Source organism: Mastomys coucha, unplaced genomic scaffold (genome assembly GCF_008632895.1).
Source record: "Mastomys coucha isolate ucsf_1 unplaced genomic scaffold, UCSF_Mcou_1 pScaffold5, whole genome shotgun sequence".
Classification (NCBI taxonomy): domain Eukaryota; kingdom Metazoa; phylum Chordata; class Mammalia; order Rodentia; family Muridae; genus Mastomys; species Mastomys coucha.
The window spans coordinates 73234449-73255757 of record NW_022196911.1 but is presented as its reverse complement, the minus strand read 5'-3'; the positions used below and the strand labels follow the sequence as shown (position 1 = coordinate 73255757).

The 21309-nt window shown below is 38.2% G+C and overlaps 1 protein-coding gene across 1 annotated transcript in view; it reads left to right on the top strand.

Annotated features, from left to right (window-relative positions):
- Positions 1 to 21309, top strand: part of Taok1 (TAO kinase 1) — an 88667-nt gene that overhangs the window by 20530 nt on the left and 46828 nt on the right. The window contains exons 3-7 of the mRNA XM_031354046.1: positions 4539 to 4639; positions 11285 to 11506; positions 18620 to 18691; positions 19586 to 19687; positions 20993 to 21038. Of these exons, the coding sequence (XP_031209906.1) occupies positions 11375 to 11506; positions 18620 to 18691; positions 19586 to 19687; positions 20993 to 21038 (352 nt within the window). The 5' untranslated portion in view covers positions 4539 to 4639; positions 11285 to 11374. The remainder of the gene's footprint in view (positions 1 to 4538; positions 4640 to 11284; positions 11507 to 18619; positions 18692 to 19585; positions 19688 to 20992; positions 21039 to 21309) is intronic.

Here is a 21309-nt window from a genome sequence, read left to right as displayed (position 1 = left end):
TGCTGAATACTATAGGTCTGTGAACTCCTTGAGATATATGCAATATGTTAAGATTGTTTACAGGAGCAGTTCTTCAGGGTAAGAATTTATAACTTGAATGGATTCTTTTATATTTTTGGTTGTGAGCCTAGCCTTTAACGGCTGAGCCATCTCTCCAGCCCAAATGGATTCTCAAGGTATCTTGACTGAAAAAAAATCTGTCTTATGAGCTTGCAAAAAAATGACAAACACTTGAGGTTCAAAGATTGTTAAGACAGGATAGGTGGCTGGCTTGGTAGTTGTTATTTATAGTAATGATCCTAACCAAACAGGAGACTTTTAGTTAGATCTGCTGTGCTCTGCTTAACAAATGGGAAATAAGAATATAGAATAGGTGCTGAAGAGATGCTCAGTGTCAAGTGCACTGGTTGCTCTTCTGAGGATCTGGGTTTAGTTCCCAGTACGTTATAGAACAGCTTACAGCCATCTGAATCTCTTTCCAGGGGTCCCACCCACTTTTTTTGACCTGTGGTGGTTGCACCAGGCACACATACATGGTCCATATACTTACATGTAGGCAAAATACTCATACCCAAAATAAAATAAACCTTAAGTATTTTAAAAAGAAGTGTCTGAAACAGAAAATATTTCTGTCTCTAATTAAAATGAATTTTTAAGAATTTACCATTTGGGCTGGGGAGGAGATACATTGATGGTAAAAGTGCTTGTTGCTCTTTGAGAGGACCTGAATTTGATTCTCAGAACATCTCATCAGGATGTTTATAGAAGAGATCTGATGCCCTCTTCTGTCCTCTCTAAGTCCCTTTCCTCACGCATTTACACACAAGACATATATACATTTATATATTTAAAGACATTTATAAATTAAAGAACCATTTAGGGGCTGGGGCTATAGCTACTTGCTAAAGTGCTTAGTGCATGCAAGTCATAGATAGCTCTCCAACATTTAATAAAGAAGGTGTGGTGGGACATGTCTGTAATTCTAGCACTCAAGAGATAAGAGATGGGATAGAGGTCAGGGTCATTCTTGGCTGTACAGAGAATTTGAGGTCAGTCTGGAGATAATCTGTCTCTGTCCATTCATCCAATCCATCCATCCATCCATCCATCCATCCATCCATCTGTGCTTAACATGCTTGAGGCCTTGTCTTTAATCTTGTGTGTGTGTGTGTGTGTGTGTGTGTGTGTGTGTGTGTGTGTGTGTGTGTGTGTGCTTACTCATAAATATGAGTAGTTGATTGTGGTGTTGGGAATGGAATTCAGGGCTTTGCATTTGTTAGGCAACATTCACTACTGCTGAGCTACATTCCCAGTTCCCAAGTTAAATATTTACATTTAGTTAATTTAGAGTATTGTACTGCCAAAGCATTGGGGGCTGGGGGAACAGTTGGGTTTTCAAGACAGGGTTTCTCTGTGAAACAGTCCTGGTTGTCCTGAAACTAGTTTTCTCTTGAGACTAGATCAGTCTGGCCTAGAATTCACAAGATATCTGTGTACCTCTGCCTCCTAAGTGCTGAGATTAAAGGTATGCACCACCATGCCTGCCTTCAAAGCATTTTCTAAAAGCAGATTCAACATCAAGGCAAAGATGCTTCCATATCTTCTTTGTTTTCTTCCCCTGATAGTCACTAATCTTTCATTCTGTCTTATATGTCAGTTTGTGTATTGTGTCAATTTGTTTTTATTTTTTTCCTCTAATTTTAATGTGTATGGGTGTTTTGCCCTCATATATGTCTGTGTACCACATGTGTGTTCTGTGTTTGAGGAGGCCAGAAGACAGCATCAGATCATCTGAGACTGGAGTTATAGACAGTTGTGAGTCACCTATGTGGTTGCTGAAAGTTAACCTGGGTTCTTTTGAAGAGCAATCAATGGTTAAGTGCTCTTAACCACTGAGTGATCTCTCCAGCTCCGTTTGTTTTTTTGTTTTTTTAAGACAGAGTTTCTCTTTGTAGCCCTGACTGTCTTGGAACTCACTCTGTAGACCAGGCCCACCTGCCTCTCCTACCTCAGTGGTGGGACTAAAGGTGTGCACCACTACTGCCCAGCTAGCCCCTTGTTTTGTTTGAGATGGGGGTCTCATGAAATTCACACTGTTCTCAAACTTGTTTTATAGTTCAGGCTGACCTAAAACTCCTAGTCCTCCTATTTCCCTCCTCCCAAATGCTGGAATTACAGGTGTTTATCATCAAGCTTGACTTGGATTTTTCTATTCTGGATATCTCATTAAGTAGAATCATACAATATATAACCTTTTGTATATGATGCTTTTTCCATAGCATGTATCACTACTATACCTTTTTATGGCTAAATTTTCTATCAATCTGTCTATCTAATCTATTGACAAGCTGTTTTTGTTTGTTTGATTTGGTTTTGAGACAAGCTCTCTCTGTATAGTTCTGGCTATCTCATTAAATGTATACCTATTTTCAGGCCTTTTTGAGTGTATACCCTAGAAGTTGTTTTTATAGCCATCCTAGTGATTATCAAATTACTTGACAGGTTCAGTAGTTTAAGAAGGCTGGGAGATTTTGAACTTTATTTCCTATGTCTGTTATTTGTAGTGTGTCGTTCTCATGTGACTAAGAAAGTCATCAAGGCTTGGTATGGTGACTCACCCAACCAAACCTGAAGCTGAGACTGATGGATCTCTGAGTTTGAGACTAGCCTATATAGAGGCTATATAGTGATTTCTACTAGCTTACATGGTGGTCTACATACTGAGTTCCAGGCTAATGAGGATTAAGAGAGACCCTGCTTCATAAGTTAATTATGTTTTCATTGAATATTTTATAGGAATGCTAGAACTGGGCCATCCAATATGAGTGGCCCTAGCTATCATAAATTTAGTTTAAGTTTATATTTATTAAGTGAAATTTGTTTTCTTAGTTGAAATCTTCATTTTTCTTTAAGATTTTACATGCACATCTGTGCACCACATGTGTGTAGTGCCCAAGGAGCTTAGAAGAGGGTGTTGCATCCTCTGAGAGTTGTTAGATCATCATCTGGATGTAACTGATTCCTCTAGAAGAATTAACTGCTGTGCCATTTCTCTAGCCCAAAGCCACATTTGAAGTGATCAGTAGCCATGAATATTGTCATTATTACAGAAAATTCTAATGCTTAATTCTTACTAAGAAAAGTGCTCATAAAAAATTGTAGATTCCTGCTAGGTGGTCAGAGACATGAGAATCTCTGAGATTGATGAGGAGCCAGTATTCTCAACCTGAGCCATTTCTCTAGCCCTTAAAATATATTTTCAATTTAATCATATGTGCATCTGATGTGTTGATCAAATCTTTCTCTATTTCTTCCCCCACCAGTTTCTCCCCTATTGCACTACTTTTTTTCTTCCCTAACTTCCTGTGTGTGCTTGTTCTTTTTATTTAATGCTCACTTGGATCATTTAGTTCTGTTTTTATTTTATGTATATAGATGTAAGAAATCTGAAATCTGTTGGGATTTTGGCTGGTTTTAGTATTCAAGCTTTTGTGTAGGTCATCCAGCTACTGTGAGTTCATTTGAGCAGTGTAACAGTAATGTCTAACAAACCCTGATTCACTACAGACATTACACCTGGCTCTTAAAATATTTCTGTCCTCCTCCATGGTGATCCTTTGGAGAAGAGGGCTTTATGTTGATGTCTCATTTAGGGCTGAGCATTCCATAGTCTGTCAACAGCTGCTTGTTGACCAGTTGTTAGTCTCTGCAGAAGGAAGCTTCTCTGATGAGGTTTGAGAGATGCATTAACCTTTACAAAGCTTTGGTTAACAAAAGGTTGAGGACAGGACATTTTGGGAATCTATGTAGGTGTGTAGTCACTAGTTCTCAAGGTAGCCTGGGTGACTGGTGATGAGGTAGGCAAGGCTACCTGTATGAGGTGCAAGGCTCTACAGAGTCCTTAGAAGGTGGCCAGGATAGATGAGGTGACCTGTGTCTCATGACATCTTTGAAAGTTGGGTTACCAGCTTTTGATCATGAGCTATATATTGAGTTTTGTTACCACCTTTCTCTCAAATATTCGTCTATGTGTTTATGTGTATGTGTGTGGGTCTATGTAATATATACCACTTGTGTTAAGGCAGGCCTCAAGGTGTTGGATCCTATGGAAATGGAGCTAACAGTGATTGTGAGTGACCCCACTTGGGTGCTAGAACTGAACTCAGATCCTGTAGAAGAGCAGGAAGCATTCTGAGCCATCTCTCCAGCCTCTAGATACAGTCTTGTCTTTAGTGTCATTTCGCTGAGTCTGAGATAGTTGTTTTGATGATAATAGCCATTTTTGTACAAAAATTCCTGTGAGGTTTTCAGATTTATTAGTTTAGATTGTAGGTATCTTAAGTAGAATGTAATAGAGTGGGGTTTATACCTTTTTTGATTAAATAAAAATGATGCCCAGGATACCTAATTTGACTTATTAAAAAAAAAAATCCCTTCACACCCGCAGCAATCATTGACCTAATAATCTTTTGTTGTTTAAAATTTGCCCTCAGTTATTCAAAGAGTGTGGGTTTTGTTTTGTTTTGTTTTTGACACAGGGTTTTGTCGATCTGGCTGGCCCGGAGCTAACTTTGTAGACCAGGCTATCTCAAACCACAGAGTTCTGCCTGACTGTACTTCCTGAGTGCCAGCATCAAAGGTGTGTGCCACCACTCTTGGCTTATTGTCAGATTAAAAACAAACAAACAAACTGTGTGTGTATGTATGTGTGTATTTGTATGTACCTGCCTTAGCATAAGTGCATGCACCATGTTCTTGTAGATGCCTGGCAAAGCCAGATGAGTGTCTTTTCCCTTGGAGCTTAAATTACAGGCAGTTGTGAGGCAATTGATGTGATTGCTTGGAACTCAACTTAGGTCCTTTGAAAGAGCAGCAAGTGCTCTTAACTGCTGAGCCATCTCTCTTAGCCCCCACCCCCACCCCCCATGGAATGATCTTAAAATAAAAAAGTATAGTCATTAGAAAATGTAAAATAGTGTTATCTCCTTTGTATTATGCATTTCAGCGTCTTGATTCCTCTGTCTTCCCTAGAAGCCACCAATGCTATGATTTTTCTAGTATATTCCTAGTGGTAGTTAATGTGTATAAAGAAGATCTGTTTATCACATTGTCAGTGTTCTCTTTAGATAGGTATGGCATATATCTGTAATTCTAGCACTGGGGAAGCTGAGGTAAGAGACCCAGGAAGAATCTCAGAGTTCAAGGCCAGCCTAAGCTCCACAATCAAATGCTGATAGTAATGATATGACAGTTAATGTATATAACTCTTTAACAATAGTGATATTTATATCAATATAGGGTTTTATATTTTCCCAGTGTTTCATATATATACTACCATGTCTTTATAATCACTTTGTGAAGTAGTAAATTAAAACTGAAAAGAACAAATTAAAAATTACTACTTGGATGAAAAAAGAAAAAGGGAAACAGAAGGACATGACTGTTCTTAGGTATGGTGAAGGAGAAAGTTTATTATAGGTATGTGGAAGAGCATAGCCAGAGGCAGAGACACATTTGGGAGTCCAGAGTGGTCATGACCCTGAACCATATGGAGAAATGGGAAGAGGGAGGAAAAAAGAGGCATCCAGATACAACAGCCAGGAGGCCAGAGGTACAGAAGGGAAGCACAGATAACCAAAATGTCTGGAATATATAGGGAAAAGTCTCTGGGAGAGGGGCAACCTAGCTCAGCCCCTGGATTGAAGAGTTCAGGGTATAGAAAAGGTATGTTAGTCGCATCTTCTAACAGATAGGGACTGAGGGATGCTAGGAGAACATGGAGACAAGGTTTGCTAGGATATGTTTAATAGGCATCTCAGACTCTTGTCCCAGGTTTGAAACTTAGTACTAATTACTTGTGCTGAGAATCAAATCAAGGCTTCACTAAGCAAGAGTCCTACCACTGAGCTGTGTTCCCTTTGTGCTCCCTCCTATGTTTGTTTGTGAGGCAGGATTATTGAATTTGTGATCTTTCTGCCTTGACACTGGGTTGGCTGGAAGTATAGGCTTGCATTAGTTGTCCTAGCACATAACTTTTTCTTTCTTTCTTTCTTTCTTTTTTTTTTTTTGTATTTTTTCCAAGGCAAGGTTTCTCTGTTTTAACAGCCCTGGCTGCGTTGGCTGTCCTTGAACCTGTCTCTTCCTCCCAAAGCTGGGGTTAAGGGTGTGTGCTACTATACCTGGCTCACTTTTTTTTTTTTTTTGGTGAGACAGACTCAGTTTTTTCAGACAGACTCTTTCCCAGGTTGGCCTGGAATTTAAGGCAGTCTTCAACCTCCTAGGTGCTATTGTGAGCCAGAATGTTCAGATTTTCATAGTCTCCTCCTCCTCTTCCTTCTCCTCCTCCTCTTAAGGTTTATTTATTTATTTTATGTGTATGAGTACACTGTAGCTGTTCAGATGGCCATGAGCCATCATGTGGCTGCTGGGAACTGAACTCAGGACAGCCCGGCTCGCTCTGGCTTAATACACTGTAGCTGTCTTCAGATACACTGGAAGAGGGCGTCAGATCTCATTATCAGTGGTTGTGAGTCACCTTGTGGTTGTTGAGATCTGAACTCAGGACCTTTGGAAGAGCAGACAGTGCTCTTACCCACTGAGCCATCTCTCCAGCCCTCCTCTTCTTTTTTTAAATGCAAAATTCTTCTGTGATGGTCCAAGTTTTCTTCTTTGTATGATATACATACACCTGTATGCATGAATGTGGAAGCCAAAGGTGTCTTCCTCTGTGGCTCTTTACCTTTATACTTTGAGAGAATTGACCACAGTCAACCTTCTCAAGGCCGGCTTTCCCACGTGTTGGTTTCCAGCCATATCTAGTTGTGAAATCCAAGGTTCTCTCATAGCTGCCATATGAACTGACATTATATTGTAGTGAGTTTAGATGAATCCAGGCTGGGCCATCAAGGACCATGGAGGAATCTTTATGCAGGGTGGGATATGGACTCGAACCTGTAACCCCAAGACTTGCCAATTCATATCCCCAAGGTGGCCCAGGGAAATAAGTGCTTGGATTTGAAATTTCTGAAAGGGCAGTATTACATCTCCTTGAAAGGTGGCAGGTCCTAGGTAACACTGTGGACATCAGAGTTTGGGAAAGAAGGGGGGAGGGCTGCCCTGTAATAGGGAAGCTGGTATCAGTGGTCATTTCAAATAGTTCTGTGGGTTCTGGGACAGGAATGCTATTGAGGTGTCCCCTGATGTCCTGAGCGCTTCTTGCCTCAGATTCCCCTGATCACCTTTTCTGGGGTTGGTAGAAAGAGGCCATGGTCTCTTGAGGGCACTTCTGCCTTCTGTTTCTGACTGGTCTGGGGTGATCATGAACTCCCTTTTTGCCATCAAGTCTCCAGAAGTTGGTGACAGGGTATCCGCTGTGCCCTTGGCAAGGAACCAGCTCCAAAGCTGAATGACAGTTGGGGCAAGCTTTCTTTTGTTGCTTCAGTCAGGCTTTGTCTTGGAGCTTCCTGTTTTTTAGGTAAGCTACTAGCCAGTAAAGCCCCAGTAACCTTGGTTCAGATCCTCCCAGTGCTGGGGTTATAGACAGAGGCAGGGGAATTTTGGAATTTAAGGCCAGCCTGGTCTACAGAGTGAGTTCCTGGACAGGCCTACAAAACAAAAAAACAAAACAAGACAAAACACCGGGCAGTAGTGGCACACGCCTTTAATCCCAGCACTTGGGAGGCAGAGGCAGGTGGATTTCTGAGTTCGAGGCCAGCCTGGTCTACAGAGTGAGTTCCAGGACAGCCAAGGCTACACAGAGAAACTCTGTCTCAAAAAACCAAAAAAAACCAAACAAAAAACCAAACCAAAAACAAAACAACCCCGTCTCAAGAAAACAATAAGACAAAGTATCACAGTTCAGGCTGGTTTCAATGTTTACTCCTTCTGGATTATCCTGCCTCTAGTTCTTGAGTTACTGGTAAAATTATAGGTATGTGTACCTGGCTCTATTCTTATTCAAATTTTCATGAAATGATAAAAGTTAGCATTAAGTAATGATATTTTATTTTATTTTTCAAAGTTTTATTTATTATGTGTACAGCACTCTGCCTACATGTACATCTGCAGGCCAGATCTCACTACAGATGATTGGGAGCCACTATGTGGTTTCTGGGAATTGAACTCAGGACACCAAGAACAGCAGCAAGTGCTCTTAACCTCTGAGCTATCTCCAGCCCCAAGTAATGGCATTTTAAACCAGATTAAGTTTGTACTATTAAATGTGAAGAACTTTACCATTGCATAATCTTATAATTTTCAAATATAAGAAGGCAAAAGAGAATGGAAAAAGAAGGAAGCCTACCTACATTGTGTGTGTGTGCATACAAATATATATGTAAACACACAGCACTATTTTCTAGCTCGTGGATAGCATGTTAAAAGTTTGAGATTTGGAGCTGGAGAGATGGCTCAACGATTAAGAGCACTGACTGTTCTTCCGGAGGTCCTGAGTTCAAATCCCAGCAACCACATGGTGGCTCACAGCCATCTGTAATGAAATTGGATGCCTTCTTCTGTTGTGTCTGAAGACAGCTACAGTGTACTTACATATAATAAATAAATAAATCTTTAAAAAAAAAAGTTTGAGATTTAGCTGGGCAGTGGTGGTGCATGCCTTTAATCTCAGCACTTGGGAGGCAGAGGCAGGTGGATTTCTGAGTTCGAGGCCAGCCTGGTCTACAGAGTGAGCTCCAGGACAGCCAAGGCTACACAGAGAAACCCTGTCTTGAAAAAACAAAAACAAAACAAAGCAAAACAAAAATAAAGATTATATCTATGGTTTGGTATTAGTGGCCCCAAACTTGCTGTGTAACTGGGGGTGGTGTTGAATTTGTTATCTTCCTGTCTTTATCTGAATGCTGAAATTTTAGACATGTTCTACATCTGGCTTTGGGTATATATTAAAACTAGAATTGAGTATAATGGTACTTATCTATAATCCCACTACTGAGAAGACTTGAGTCAGGAGGATCGCCATGAATTTGCGATGCCTGGGTCATATAGCAAGATCATGCCTTTTAAAAAAATAAAACATAAAAAGAAAAGTAGGAAAAAAAGACTCAAGTTAAATACATGAATATACATTGCAGTGTGGTATTGCTACAGTGATATACAAAAGGCAGGTTTTATATACTTGCAAAGAAGTTTTCTGGCAAGAATTAAATTGGTTTGTTTGGATCTGGAGAGATGACTCAGTGTTTTAGAGTATTTATTGCTTTTCCAGAGGATTCAGGTTTGATTTCCAGTATGATGTCTTACAATCATCCACAATTCCAATTCTTGAGGATCAGATGTTCTCTTTTGACCTCATTGGACAGCAGGTGTACATACATATACCAAACAAAATATACATACAGATAAAATTTAAAAATTAAAATTTTAATTGGCTCTCTTATTTCACTAAAATGAGATAGGCTTAGAAGTCCTATAAAGGGCATAGGAAGAATTGGATGTCAGTTTTCCTCCCTAGAAGTTTAATGAAAAACATCCTAAAAGATTATTTTTAATTCCTTTTTGAAATTAAGTGATTTAAAAGAAAATAGCTGACTTGTTATAGTGCTTACTTACTATGATATAGTAGAAATCTGAGCTTTTATACATGGTAACTCATTTAACACTTGTAAGTATTGTATATAAAGTAGTTATTAAGAAAGGATACAGTTTATGAACTCACAGTTTATGAATAGTGTTGGGATTTATATCTAGCCACTTTAATTCCAGAGCCCAGTTCCTTTTGCTTCTCAGTTATGAACTCCATTTTTAAGTGTTAGATAAACTGATATAGTTGAATTGGCAGCAGAACCACGAAATAATTTCCTGGTTCTTTCTAAGTCTACATGTGGAAGGATTCAAATGATAACAGCCATATTTTAATATGTTAATCAGGTAGATTAAGTTTATGAGAAACCAGTTATCCATGTGAAATTTAGACTTTCTTCTGCATGTTCCTCTTTTTAGTTTTAATTTGTGTCTGTGTGTAGGAAAGATAAGAGGTAGATATACGAATCAGTGTAAGCATATGCTTGCTATGACATATGTGAAGGTCAGAGGACAACTTTTGGGAGTTGCTTCTCCTCCTTGTGTAACATCTTAGAAGCGTCTGTATGTGACTTTTTCTAGGTTCCTAGTATTGAACTGTGGTCTTGAGGAGCAAGCCCCTTTACCTGAGCCATTTCACCTGCCCCCATTTTCCATTTCTTTGAGATATAGTATCTGAATTTGTGTGTGTGTGTGTTTTTATATATGAACATCAATAATAAAAGAAATTCCTGTTGTAAAAAGATACCTTCAAAATACATTGTGGGCAATGTGATTGTGTGTGTGTGTGTGTAGGGGGTTAAATTTTATTTTGTTTACTCTTTAAATTATGTGTATGTATGTGTGGGGTGGTATATGTCTGCAACTGTGTTCATGCACAAACCAGAAGAGGATATCAGGTCTCCAAAGATAAAATTATGGCAGTTGTAACTTGCCCAGTTGTGGGTACTAGGAATCAATGCAGGTCCTCTAGAAGAACAGTGTATGTACTTAACTAATGAGCAGTCTCTCCAGCAATTTGTTTTGTTTATTAAGAATATACCTTAGCAGGGCAGTGGTGGCGCACACCTTTGATCCCAGCACTTGGGAGGCAGAGACAGGTGGATAAAAACCCAAAACCAAAAGAATATACCTCAGATGGACTGGAGAGATGCTCAGTGGTTAAGAGCACTGGTTATTCACCCAAGAGGACCTGGGTTCAGTTCCTAGCACCCATAGGCCAGCTTTGCAACTGTAACTCCAGTTCCAGGGGATCCAGCATCCTCACATATTCATGCATGTAGACAAAACACTAGTACATATAAAATAAAAATAAATTATTAAAAAAAAAAAAAAGAATATGTCTCAGTAGGTAGCCACGGCAGAACTGAACCACACAAGAGATTTGTCTGCCACGGCTTCCTAAGTGTTGGGATTAAAGATGTATGCTATCACATCTGATGGATTATCACGTATTCTTTTATAGTCTGTTAATTGTCTCTTCTGCTTGCTTTGTCACAATTAGGTAATTTAAGTAGTATAAAGCTTCTCAAGTTAAAAGGTACAGCTAACATTTGAATGAATGGTTTGTAGAAGACTTTGCTTTTAAAGTACCATAGGTGATTGTGATGAACTAATGCAATAGAAGACTACACTGTTTTTTAATGTTCTAGACCTGATACAATTTTGTAGATAATGACTGCAGATGATCTTTTAATTATTTTTAGCAACTCTTAAATTTTCTTTTTCCCCCCTCTTATTTTCCTAGTTTATGCCAGCGTGGCTTCATTCATACAGATGAACCAAGCATTGGGATAGCAGTATAAAATTAGAATCAGACAGCTGACTGCTCAGCAGGATGCCATCAACTAACAGAGCAGGCAGTCTAAAGGACCCTGAAATTGCAGAGCTCTTCTTCAAAGAAGATCCGGAAAAGCTCTTCACAGATCTCAGAGAAATCGGCCATGGGAGCTTTGGAGCAGTTTATTTTGTGAGTTAAAGGCTTTATCAGGGATGTTGTAGTAAAAACTGGTAAAGAGATGAGAAATTTGCTGAGTCGGAAAACAAACCTGATTTTACACTGCTTTTTATACTATATATGTCAACCATGCATTATGCAAGCAATGACTTTTTGCAGCTGACATTAATTGGATGTCCTCTAATTCAATTCCATTTCAAAACTACCTAGAGATACTGCCATCTAGGGCCAGTCCTATGAAAGTTCCTTCCACTTTGAGATGCCCGTTGAAAGCTCCAGGTTGTACTTCCATTAACTATGGAATTGAGATCCTCCAACCCTTTCCATGGGTGTAATTAAAATTTTAAAGCATTAAGTGAAACACATTAAAGATTTTATTTCAAATAATACAGTCAAAAGATCTATAGACAGAGGCATAGAATCCTGCTTGGTACAGGAGCTTCTGTCTACACAGAGTTTAGATATGTCAGTTTTTTGGCCACTTAATGTGTTCTCATCTTCCTCACAGATTTCTAGTCCTCTGAGATTTTTAAATCTCATAAGTGTTAAAATCATATGTGTCATGTGTTAAAATCACATAAGGTGATTTTAAGTTAATGACTATTGATTAACTTAACCTTTAGCTACTTTCTTTTAAGGTGAGAGTTGGGCACATAATGCTAGTTCCAGTTCTCTGGCACAGAATTGGTTTCCCTGAGAACCATCCTTCCCACCCATCCTGTGATTATCTAGGTACTTTCCTCAAAACACCTCAGGTGTGGTTGAAAGAGGTTCACTATAAATATAAGTTCTTTTATCATCCCATCTGTGTTCTAGAGGTTGCTTGCAATGAAGTACAAAATTTCAAATATCTTACCAAGATAGGAATTTAGGGAATAAAAATATACCACCTTGAATATATCTTTTGGCAAGATTTGTGTTAGTTATTCTGTTTCGGTAAATCTCCAACCCAATAAGTTCATGCAAAGAACACACAACTCAATTTTAATATAATAAACAACACACCTAGATTGGGCAAATATACCACTGTACTACTCTATTCCCCAGCTTTGAAATTCCTTGCTACTTGCAGTTCCTCCAGGCCACGCTGCTACTGCTCCACCGTCCTTCCACCTCTTCCTTTTTTTTTTAAAAAAAAGATTTATTTATTTTATGTATATGAGTACATTGTAGTTGTCTTCAGGCATACCAGCAGAGGGCATCAGATTCCATTACAGATGATTGTGAGCCACCATGTGGTTGCTGGGAATTGAACTCAGGACCTCTGGAAGAGCAGTAAGTGCCCTTAATTGCTGAGCCATCTCTCCAGCCTTCACCTCTTCCTTTTTAGTCCTTTCTCTCCTCAGTCTCCTTGTCTCTCTTCTTCTCTTTTTTTTTTTTAAAGGTTTATTTATTTATTATATGTAAGTAAGTACACTGTACCTGCTTCAGACTACACCAGACGAGGGCGTCAGATCTCATTATGGGTGGTTGTGAGCCACCATGTGGTTGCTGGGATTTGAACTCATGACCTTCCGAAGAGCAGTCGGTGCTCTTCCCCGCTGAGCCATCTCACCAGCCCATCTCTCTTCTTTCTTCCACTCTCTCCCTGTTCATAACTTTCATCCCCACCCTTTCCTTACACTGCCCAATCGCAGGCTCTAGCCTTTATTTGACTAGTTTAGATGGGGAGCAGGTTCACATGAAGTCATCTGAGTCACCTGTGATCTACTCCTCCCTGAGGCAGCCCCTCTTGAGAAAGTAGAATTAGCCTCAAAATACAAACAGCACAAGGTCCATCCGTAATCACCTTCTACAGACACTGGAATGTCTCTGAAATGCCATTTTCCTTGGAAAACTTCCATTTTAATAGGACAGTCCTTGCTTTACTACCTTACTGTAGGCTTCTTCCTTTCCCATAGCCTGCTTGCTCAAATCACCCTCAGAAAGCTTCAGGACCCTCATTCTGTAATACAGAATGTTATTTTAAGGCCAACCATATGCCCATTCTTTTGAGTTTTCCTTCTTTATGTATGGCTCCTATGTTTGTATACAATAATAATTTATATGTTTGTCTCCTATCCCTTTTCTCTATTACCAGTTCATTTTATAGACTATAATTTTCGAACCATCTGAAGGAAAAGGCACAATTTAAAACTTCCCTGTATTGTTTTCATCTACATTCATTCTAGACTCCCACTTCTCATACTTGAAACTGAAGCTAATACTGAACCTTAGTATACTTTAGTATCTTAGTTAAAATACTTATCATGTTCTGTGGCCACGATTTTTGGTTTTTGAGGTATGGTAACAAAACTAGCATACATTTCATTTTCCTTTTTATAATATTACAAATAGAAACCTTGTTCTTTTTTTTTTCTTTAAAGATTTATTTACTTATTATATATAAGTACACTGTAGCTGTTTTCAGACCCACCAGAAGAGGGCGTCAGATCTCATTAGGAGTGGTTGTGATTTAAACTCAGGACTTTCTGAAGAGCAGTCAGTGCTCGACTGCTGAGCCATCTCTCTAGCCCAGAAATCTTGTACTTACTGTAGATTTTTAGCAACATCAACACAGCTTCTTGTTGCTGTTATTTTTGGGACAAGGTCTCTTTATATAGCTCTTGCTGTCCTGGAACTCACTATGTAGTCCAGGGTGACTTCAAGCTCACAGAGGTTACTTGCTTCTGCTTCCCGAGTGCTAGGATTAAAAGCATGTACTACTGTACCTGGCTACCATACTTTTTCATAATACAGTTGAGAATATTTTAAATTTTTCATTTATTGTTTTAAGTGTGTGCATGTGCACATTTGTGCCTTCATGAGTTCTTGTGTTGAGTGTGCATCTACATGTCCATGCAAGCCAGAAAAGGGCATCAGATCCTGTGAAACTGGAGTTCTACTTGGTTGTAAGCCCTCTGATGTGGGTGCTATGAAGCAAACCAGTTTTTTATGAGAGTAGTAAGAGCTCTTATCCAGTGATTTGTCCCTCCAGCCCCCAGGATATAATTTTCATTATCACATTTTTCTTTTTTTCTTTTCTTTTCTTTTCTTTTTTTTTTTTTTTTTTTTTTTTTTTTTTTTGTTTGTTTGTTTGTTTTTTTGAGACAGGATTTCTCTGTGTAGCCCTGGCTGTCCTGGAACTCACTCTGTAGACCAGGCTGACCTTGAACTTGGAAATCTGCCTGTCTCTGCCTCTGCCTCTCAAATGCTGGGATTAAAGGCGTGGGCCACCGCTGCTTGGCTATCACATTTTTCTTTTTCTATTGTATTTGTGCAGTTTTTAATTGTGTGTTGATAAGAATGTCCATCAGCATGTTGAGGAGTCATTTAGATCATCTATGTCATTTGTCCAAGAGTTTACCCAGAGCTCCTTGTTACGGCTATCCTTATTAACCAGCATACTGTAGTGATCTGTGTCCTTTCAGAGTTGAAATTCTAGGCTGGCCATTAAATCTACTCAGTGTTTTTTTGTTGGTTTTCTCGGGATCCATACTCTGCTCCTCTCTTCATTCCTTACAGTTCCCTGTGTTATAAGTGCTGTAACCAGTAAGCCATCTCCCAGCCCTTATTGGTACTTTGTAGTTGAGACAGGTTTTCTTCATGTAGCCCTGGCCACCCTGGAAATTCAGTATAGATCAGACTGGGCTTGAACTAGCTAGGATTAAAAGCATGTACCACCATGCCTGGAATGTTTTCATATTTTTTCCTCAAAGGAAAAATTTTTCTTTTTAGCATATCAGGATTGCTATTATTATGCTTCCTACATTTTCATATTGTTAGTATATAAATTAATGATTGTTTGAACATAAGGACTTAGATAACCATGACATATCATCAGGTCACCTATGGGTAGGTAGGGTATGCATCACAGATATGTTGGACAGAATATTGATACATGTCCTAGCCAGGTGGAAAATACTACTACGAATGGCATACAATTTCACATTTTTTAAAAAAAGATTTATTTATTTATTTTATGTATGTGAGTATACTCCTGCTGTCTTCAGACGCACCAGAAGAGGGCATCAGATCCCATTATAGATGGTTGTAAGCCACCATGTAGTTACTTGGAATTGAACTCGGTTCCTCTGGAAGAGCAGTTAGTACTCTTAACTGTTGAGCCATCTCTCTAGCCCTATAATCTCACGTTTTTAGAAAAGTTCAGGTGAAAAAGAGAGGAGGAATACAGAGTCACCATAGGTTAGAAAGACCAAGCAAGATTTAGAGCCTTCGTTTTGGTTCAAAGTACTTAACCAGTCCATACCTACCCAAAGAGTGGAATTACAAATATCCATGACAATTCTATCTTTAACATTTTGAGGAATAATCTATCTAACTGCAAGCATAACAGCTACTGTTTCCATTCCCACAATCAGTAAAGACTTGTAATTTCTTTACCTTTATGGTAATGCCTTTTATTTTGATATTTTCATTATATCTATCCTCACCACTGTGAAGTAAGTGGTTTTAATTTCAGTTTTCTAATAACCATTGATGTTGAACATGTTTTGTTGTTGTTCTTTGTAGCCCTGACTGGATCAGGATGGTTTCAGTTCTTATTGTTTTTGTTATTGCTGTTGTTAAAGTTGTATATGGGGCAGACACCTCTACTCTCCGGAGTCAGAGGCTAGTGGACCTCAGAATCTGGGTCAGCTCCATCTACGTAGAGAGTTCCAGGCCAGCCCGGGTTGCATGATGAGACCCTATCTCAAATTATCTTTTTAATTTTTAAAATTTTGTGTGTTATGCCACACATGTGAAACTACTTGCAGAGACCAGAAGAGAGCGTTGAACTTTCTGAAGCAGAGTTAAGTGGTTGTGCAATGTCCAGTGTGAGTACTGGGAACAAAACTCAAGACCTGGAAGAGCAACAAATGTTTTTAACTACTGAACTATCCCTTTAGCCCTAATCTTAGATTTATGGCTTTATATTTTAAGTAGACTTCTGTCTAGAATGTATAAAGAATTCTTAGAACTCAATAATAAAGATTCATAGTTAAGAAAATGAATATTAGAAATATTTGATATAAAATAAGAGATGTTCAATATCAGTAGTCATGAACTTTGAAGTATTTTATTAAGTATAACCACAAAAATCTGTATATGGTTCCTTTTAAATGAAATGTCCAGATCAGCAAATCTCCAGGCATAGAACATGTGTATTGTTGCTTAGAGAAGGTAAAATAGGAGAATGATAGGTAAAAATGGTATACGGATAAGCCAGCCATTGTTATAAACACCTCAGTATCAGTATTCAGGAAACTGAGGTAGGGTCATTTCAAATAGGAGTCTAGTATAGGATATATTAGTGAGTTTAAGGCCAGCCTGGTGTGAATATTTTTAAAGACTGTTAAAAAAATAAATAAGTAAAACAACAACAAAAATACACCCCAATCCTTTGTTTAAGACTTACATTTCTAATTTTGTTTTTTAAGTGTTGGCTTTCCTTACGGTAGGGAGGATTTGGATGTAATCTTTCCTAAACTTTCAGTCTTTAAGTTTATATGTGTTGGTACATGCCTTTGATCTCAGCACTCAGGAGGCAGAGGCAGATAGATCTCTGAGATTGAAGCTAACCAGGTCTACATAGCAAACTACAGCCAAGGCTACATAGAGAAACCTGGTCTCAAAACAACTTAAGACAAAATTATGAAATGTTTACCCAGCATCAAATTCTGAGTTTATATTTTATCTTGATAATTCCTTTCATATATGTAATTCAGGGTAAGAAATAATTTTTTACATTTATTTAGTTTGTTGAGGAAGGGCCTTGGAAGTCAGAGGACAACTTGTAGCAGTCTGTTTTCTCTTTCCACATGTGTGTATCGGGGATTAAGTCCAGGTTACCATGATTGGTGGCGAATGACTTCTACTGAGCCATATCTGCATCCCCACGTGCTGTAAAATTTAGTTTAATTTTAGAGTCTTCCTGCTTATATTTATAAATTAAATTGGTGTATAGCTTTAATAGGTTTTAGTTGTAGGTTCATACTGCATTCATATGAGACAGCTGTTCTTCCTTTATTTTCCCCCTAAGACAGGGTTTTTCTGTGCAGCTCTGGATGTCCTACAAGTTGCTGTATAGACCAGGCTGGCACCGAACTCAGAGATCTACCTGCCTCTGCCTAAGTGTTGGGATTAAAGACATGCACCACCACCACTGCAGTTACCACCACCACCTGATTTTCTTCCCTTTTAATATATATCGAAAGATAGCTCCCCTTCCCACCCCCCTCATGTTTGTGTTCAGGTACATCTTTGTTTAAAGACCAGAAGCAGTCTACCTTGTTTTGTTTTATTCACTTTTATTTTCTGAGTACGTGTGTGTTGCCTACATGCATTTATGTTCACCATGTATGTGCTTGATACCTGTGGAGGCCAGAAGTATGAATCTCACAGAACTGGAGTTACAGGTAGTTGTTAGCTGCCATTACAGGTGCCTAGAATTGAACTTGGCTCCTCTGCAAGAGCAGTCAGCACTCTTTGTGCTGTGCCACTGTGCCACCTATCCAGACCTTTATTTTGTTTTTAGTTTGTTTTTTAAAGACATTTACTTTTGAAAAAATTCTTGCTAAATGTGTGTGTGTGTTTGTGTGTGTGTGGTGCTGGGAACTGAACTCCAGCCCCAAGCATTCTTAACCATTAAGCCATCTCTCTAGCCCCCTAGCCTTGTTTGTTATCTTACAGAGTGACTTTTGTATGTGACAAGAGCAGCTGATAGTTACTTAACAAAAATTTGTAATGCAATTTTTTTTCCGAGACAGGGTTTCTCTGTGTAGCCCTGGCTGTCCTGGGACTCACTTTGTAGACCAGGCTGGCCTCGAACTCAGAAATCCGCCTGCCTCTGCCTCCCAAGTGGTGGGATCAAAAGTGTACGCCACCACTGCCCTACTTTTTCATTTTTTTTTTTTTTTTGTAATGCAATTATTTATTAACTATAGTTCTGAGTTGTTATTAGGTCCTTACACTCCTGTTTAATTTCTTTTGACTCATATCTTCCCTATTTCTTTTGCCACTAGAGGTAATTTTGATGTCTTTTGAACTAGTTATGAGCACCTTTATTTTTAAAGAAATAATGTCTCAGATTCAATCTGTTCATTTCTGTTTCATAATGGATCTTTCTTTGTTTTTCTTTTTAAGGCACGAGATGTGCGTACTAATGAAGTGGTGGCCATCAAGAAAATGTCTTATAGTGGAAAGCAGTCTACTGAGGTAGGTTAATTACATACATGTTTTTAGCATGTTAGGAAAATATACTGGTTCTTGTATTTGCTTATTTTAGAGACAATTTTTCTGTGTAGCCCTGAGTGTCCTGGAATTTACTCTGTAGACTAGACTGGCCTTTGGCCTTGAACTCAGAGTTCCATCTGATCTTGCCTCTTTAGTACTGAGATTAAAAGCATGTGCCACCACTGCTTAGATGGATAGGTTTTAAAGCAAGAAAGAGGATAGGATAGGTAGGGAGGTAGGGTGAATGTGGGAGATGTTCATGGTGGGGGTTAATATGATCAAAGTACATTTTATGAAAAGTTCACAAAATTAATTAAATTAATTTTAATTAATAATTTAAAGTATTCATATTTAAAGAAAGTAGAAATGTTGGACTTCTGAGGGAAAGAATATCCATGTGTTATATAATTGTCGATGTGCTTGATATAATTTAAGATTTATTTTTATTTTATGTACAAGAGTGCATGCATGCATGTATGTATGTATGTATGTACATACCTTGTGTGCACTTGATATGACAGTTATGAACTGCCATGTGTGTACTAAGATTTGAACTCAGCTTTTCTGGAAGAGCAACAAGTACTTTTAATTTCAGAGAGCCTTTGGTTATAAAACTTAGTAGAAAAAAATATAAAACTTAGTAGGTACCATTGATTATGTCTATTATTAAACTGAAGTTTGTCCTTAAATATTTTGTGTTGTATTAAGTAGCGAGCTCAGTAAAATTCTTTAAACCTTATTTTGGCATTTCATATATAGATCATAAAGTTGTATGTACTAATCTTTTTTTATAGTAATTAGTTTTTTCTTATGTATTGTTTGTTATCAGCTGTTCATAATTCTTCCTCCTGTTCCTTTTTTTCTCCCTCTACATAGAAATGGCAGGATATTATTAAGGAAGTCAAGTTTCTACAAAGAATAAAACATCCCAACAGTATAGAATACAAAGGCTGCTATTTACGTGAACACACAGCATGGGTTGGTATTTATTCTCTTCTTGGTGTAAATTAGTTGTTTTTGGTTTAGCATAACTTAACTCAAAATGTCTCAGACTAGTTATATGAAGACATGCACAAACACCCGAAATGTTAGTTCATCCTGGGAGAGAAAGAAAAGTGTGCCTACAACTCTTTTTTTTTTTTTTTTTTTAATATTTATTTTATGTGTTTGAGTACACTGTAGCTGTACAGATGGCTGTGAGCTATCATGTGTGTGGCTGCTGGGAATTGAACCCAGGACCTCTGCTGGCCCCACTCGTTCTGGCGTAATTCACTGTAGCTGTCTTCAGACACCCCAGAAGAGGGCGTCATATCTCATTACGGGTGGTTGTCAGCCACCATGTGGTTTCTGGGATGTGAACTCAGGAAGAGCAGTCAGTACTCTTACCCATTGAGCCATCTCGCCAGCCCTATGCCTACAACTCTTAACAGATAAAAGAACCTTTCAAGATTTTTCTCCAGAGTTAATTTATACCTTTAGGAATACCAACTGAACATCTTAAGAGTATTACCATTATTTGAGAATAGACGTGGACATATCTTCTTTTTTTTTTCTTTTTGGTTTTTTGAGACAGGGTTTCTCTGTATAGCTCTAGCTGTCCTGGAACTCACTGTAGCCTGTACACCAGGCTGATCTTGAACTCAGAAATCCACCTGCCTCTGCCTCCCGAGTCCTGGTTTTAAAGGTGTGCGCTACCATTGCCTGGCGAACATATCTTATTGATATAAATGTGTTTTAGTATATTTAGTACAAAGATACTGGTGAAGTTTTGATACATCCTGGTGAAATTCAGGATAACAGGATTCCTTGGGTGAAAATGAGAGAATTGTGATTTACAGTATATAATTATATAATTATAAATGTATTTATGCAGCAAAAAATATATATCTATATATATTATATAGCTTATATAATTGTTTTCAGGTTAACATATTAAAAGACAAATATCATTGGCTTACATTTTTTTGGATAGTTTTAAGACACGATCTTGCATGTACCCTAGGCTGTCCTGGAACTCACTGAATGTAGTCCATGCTAGCCTTAGATTTTCTGCCTTGGCATCCCAAGTACTGGGATTATTGGCATGTGTCATCTGCCTCTTTCGCTTAATTTTATATATAAGTTTAACAAATTACTCCGTATACAACCTACTATAAAAAGTAGATGATAGCTAAGGTTTGTTTTCCTTTAGCATGAAACTGTCTTCTTGACTTCATATCTTTCTCTAAGAGATAAGTATTTGGAATATATTTTAATGTATTTATAATTTTTCTCCCTGTGCAGCTTGTAATGGAATATTGTTTAGGGTCTGCTTCAGATTTACTAGAAGGTAAGCTACCCCTATTATTGTCATTATTATTATAACACATAATACATTATAACAATGCTATCATTATAATATAATGTTAACAACATTATGAAAAAATATTGCTAATTTTTTTACTTTGAAACCAGGCTGTAGAGTCAGGCTATCCTTTTCTACAGAGCAAGTTCCAGGACAGCCATGGCTGCACAGAAACCTGCCTCAAAAAAGCCAAAAATAAATAAATAAATAAAAATAAAATTTGAGACAGGGTTCTAGAGCTACACAAAGAAACCGT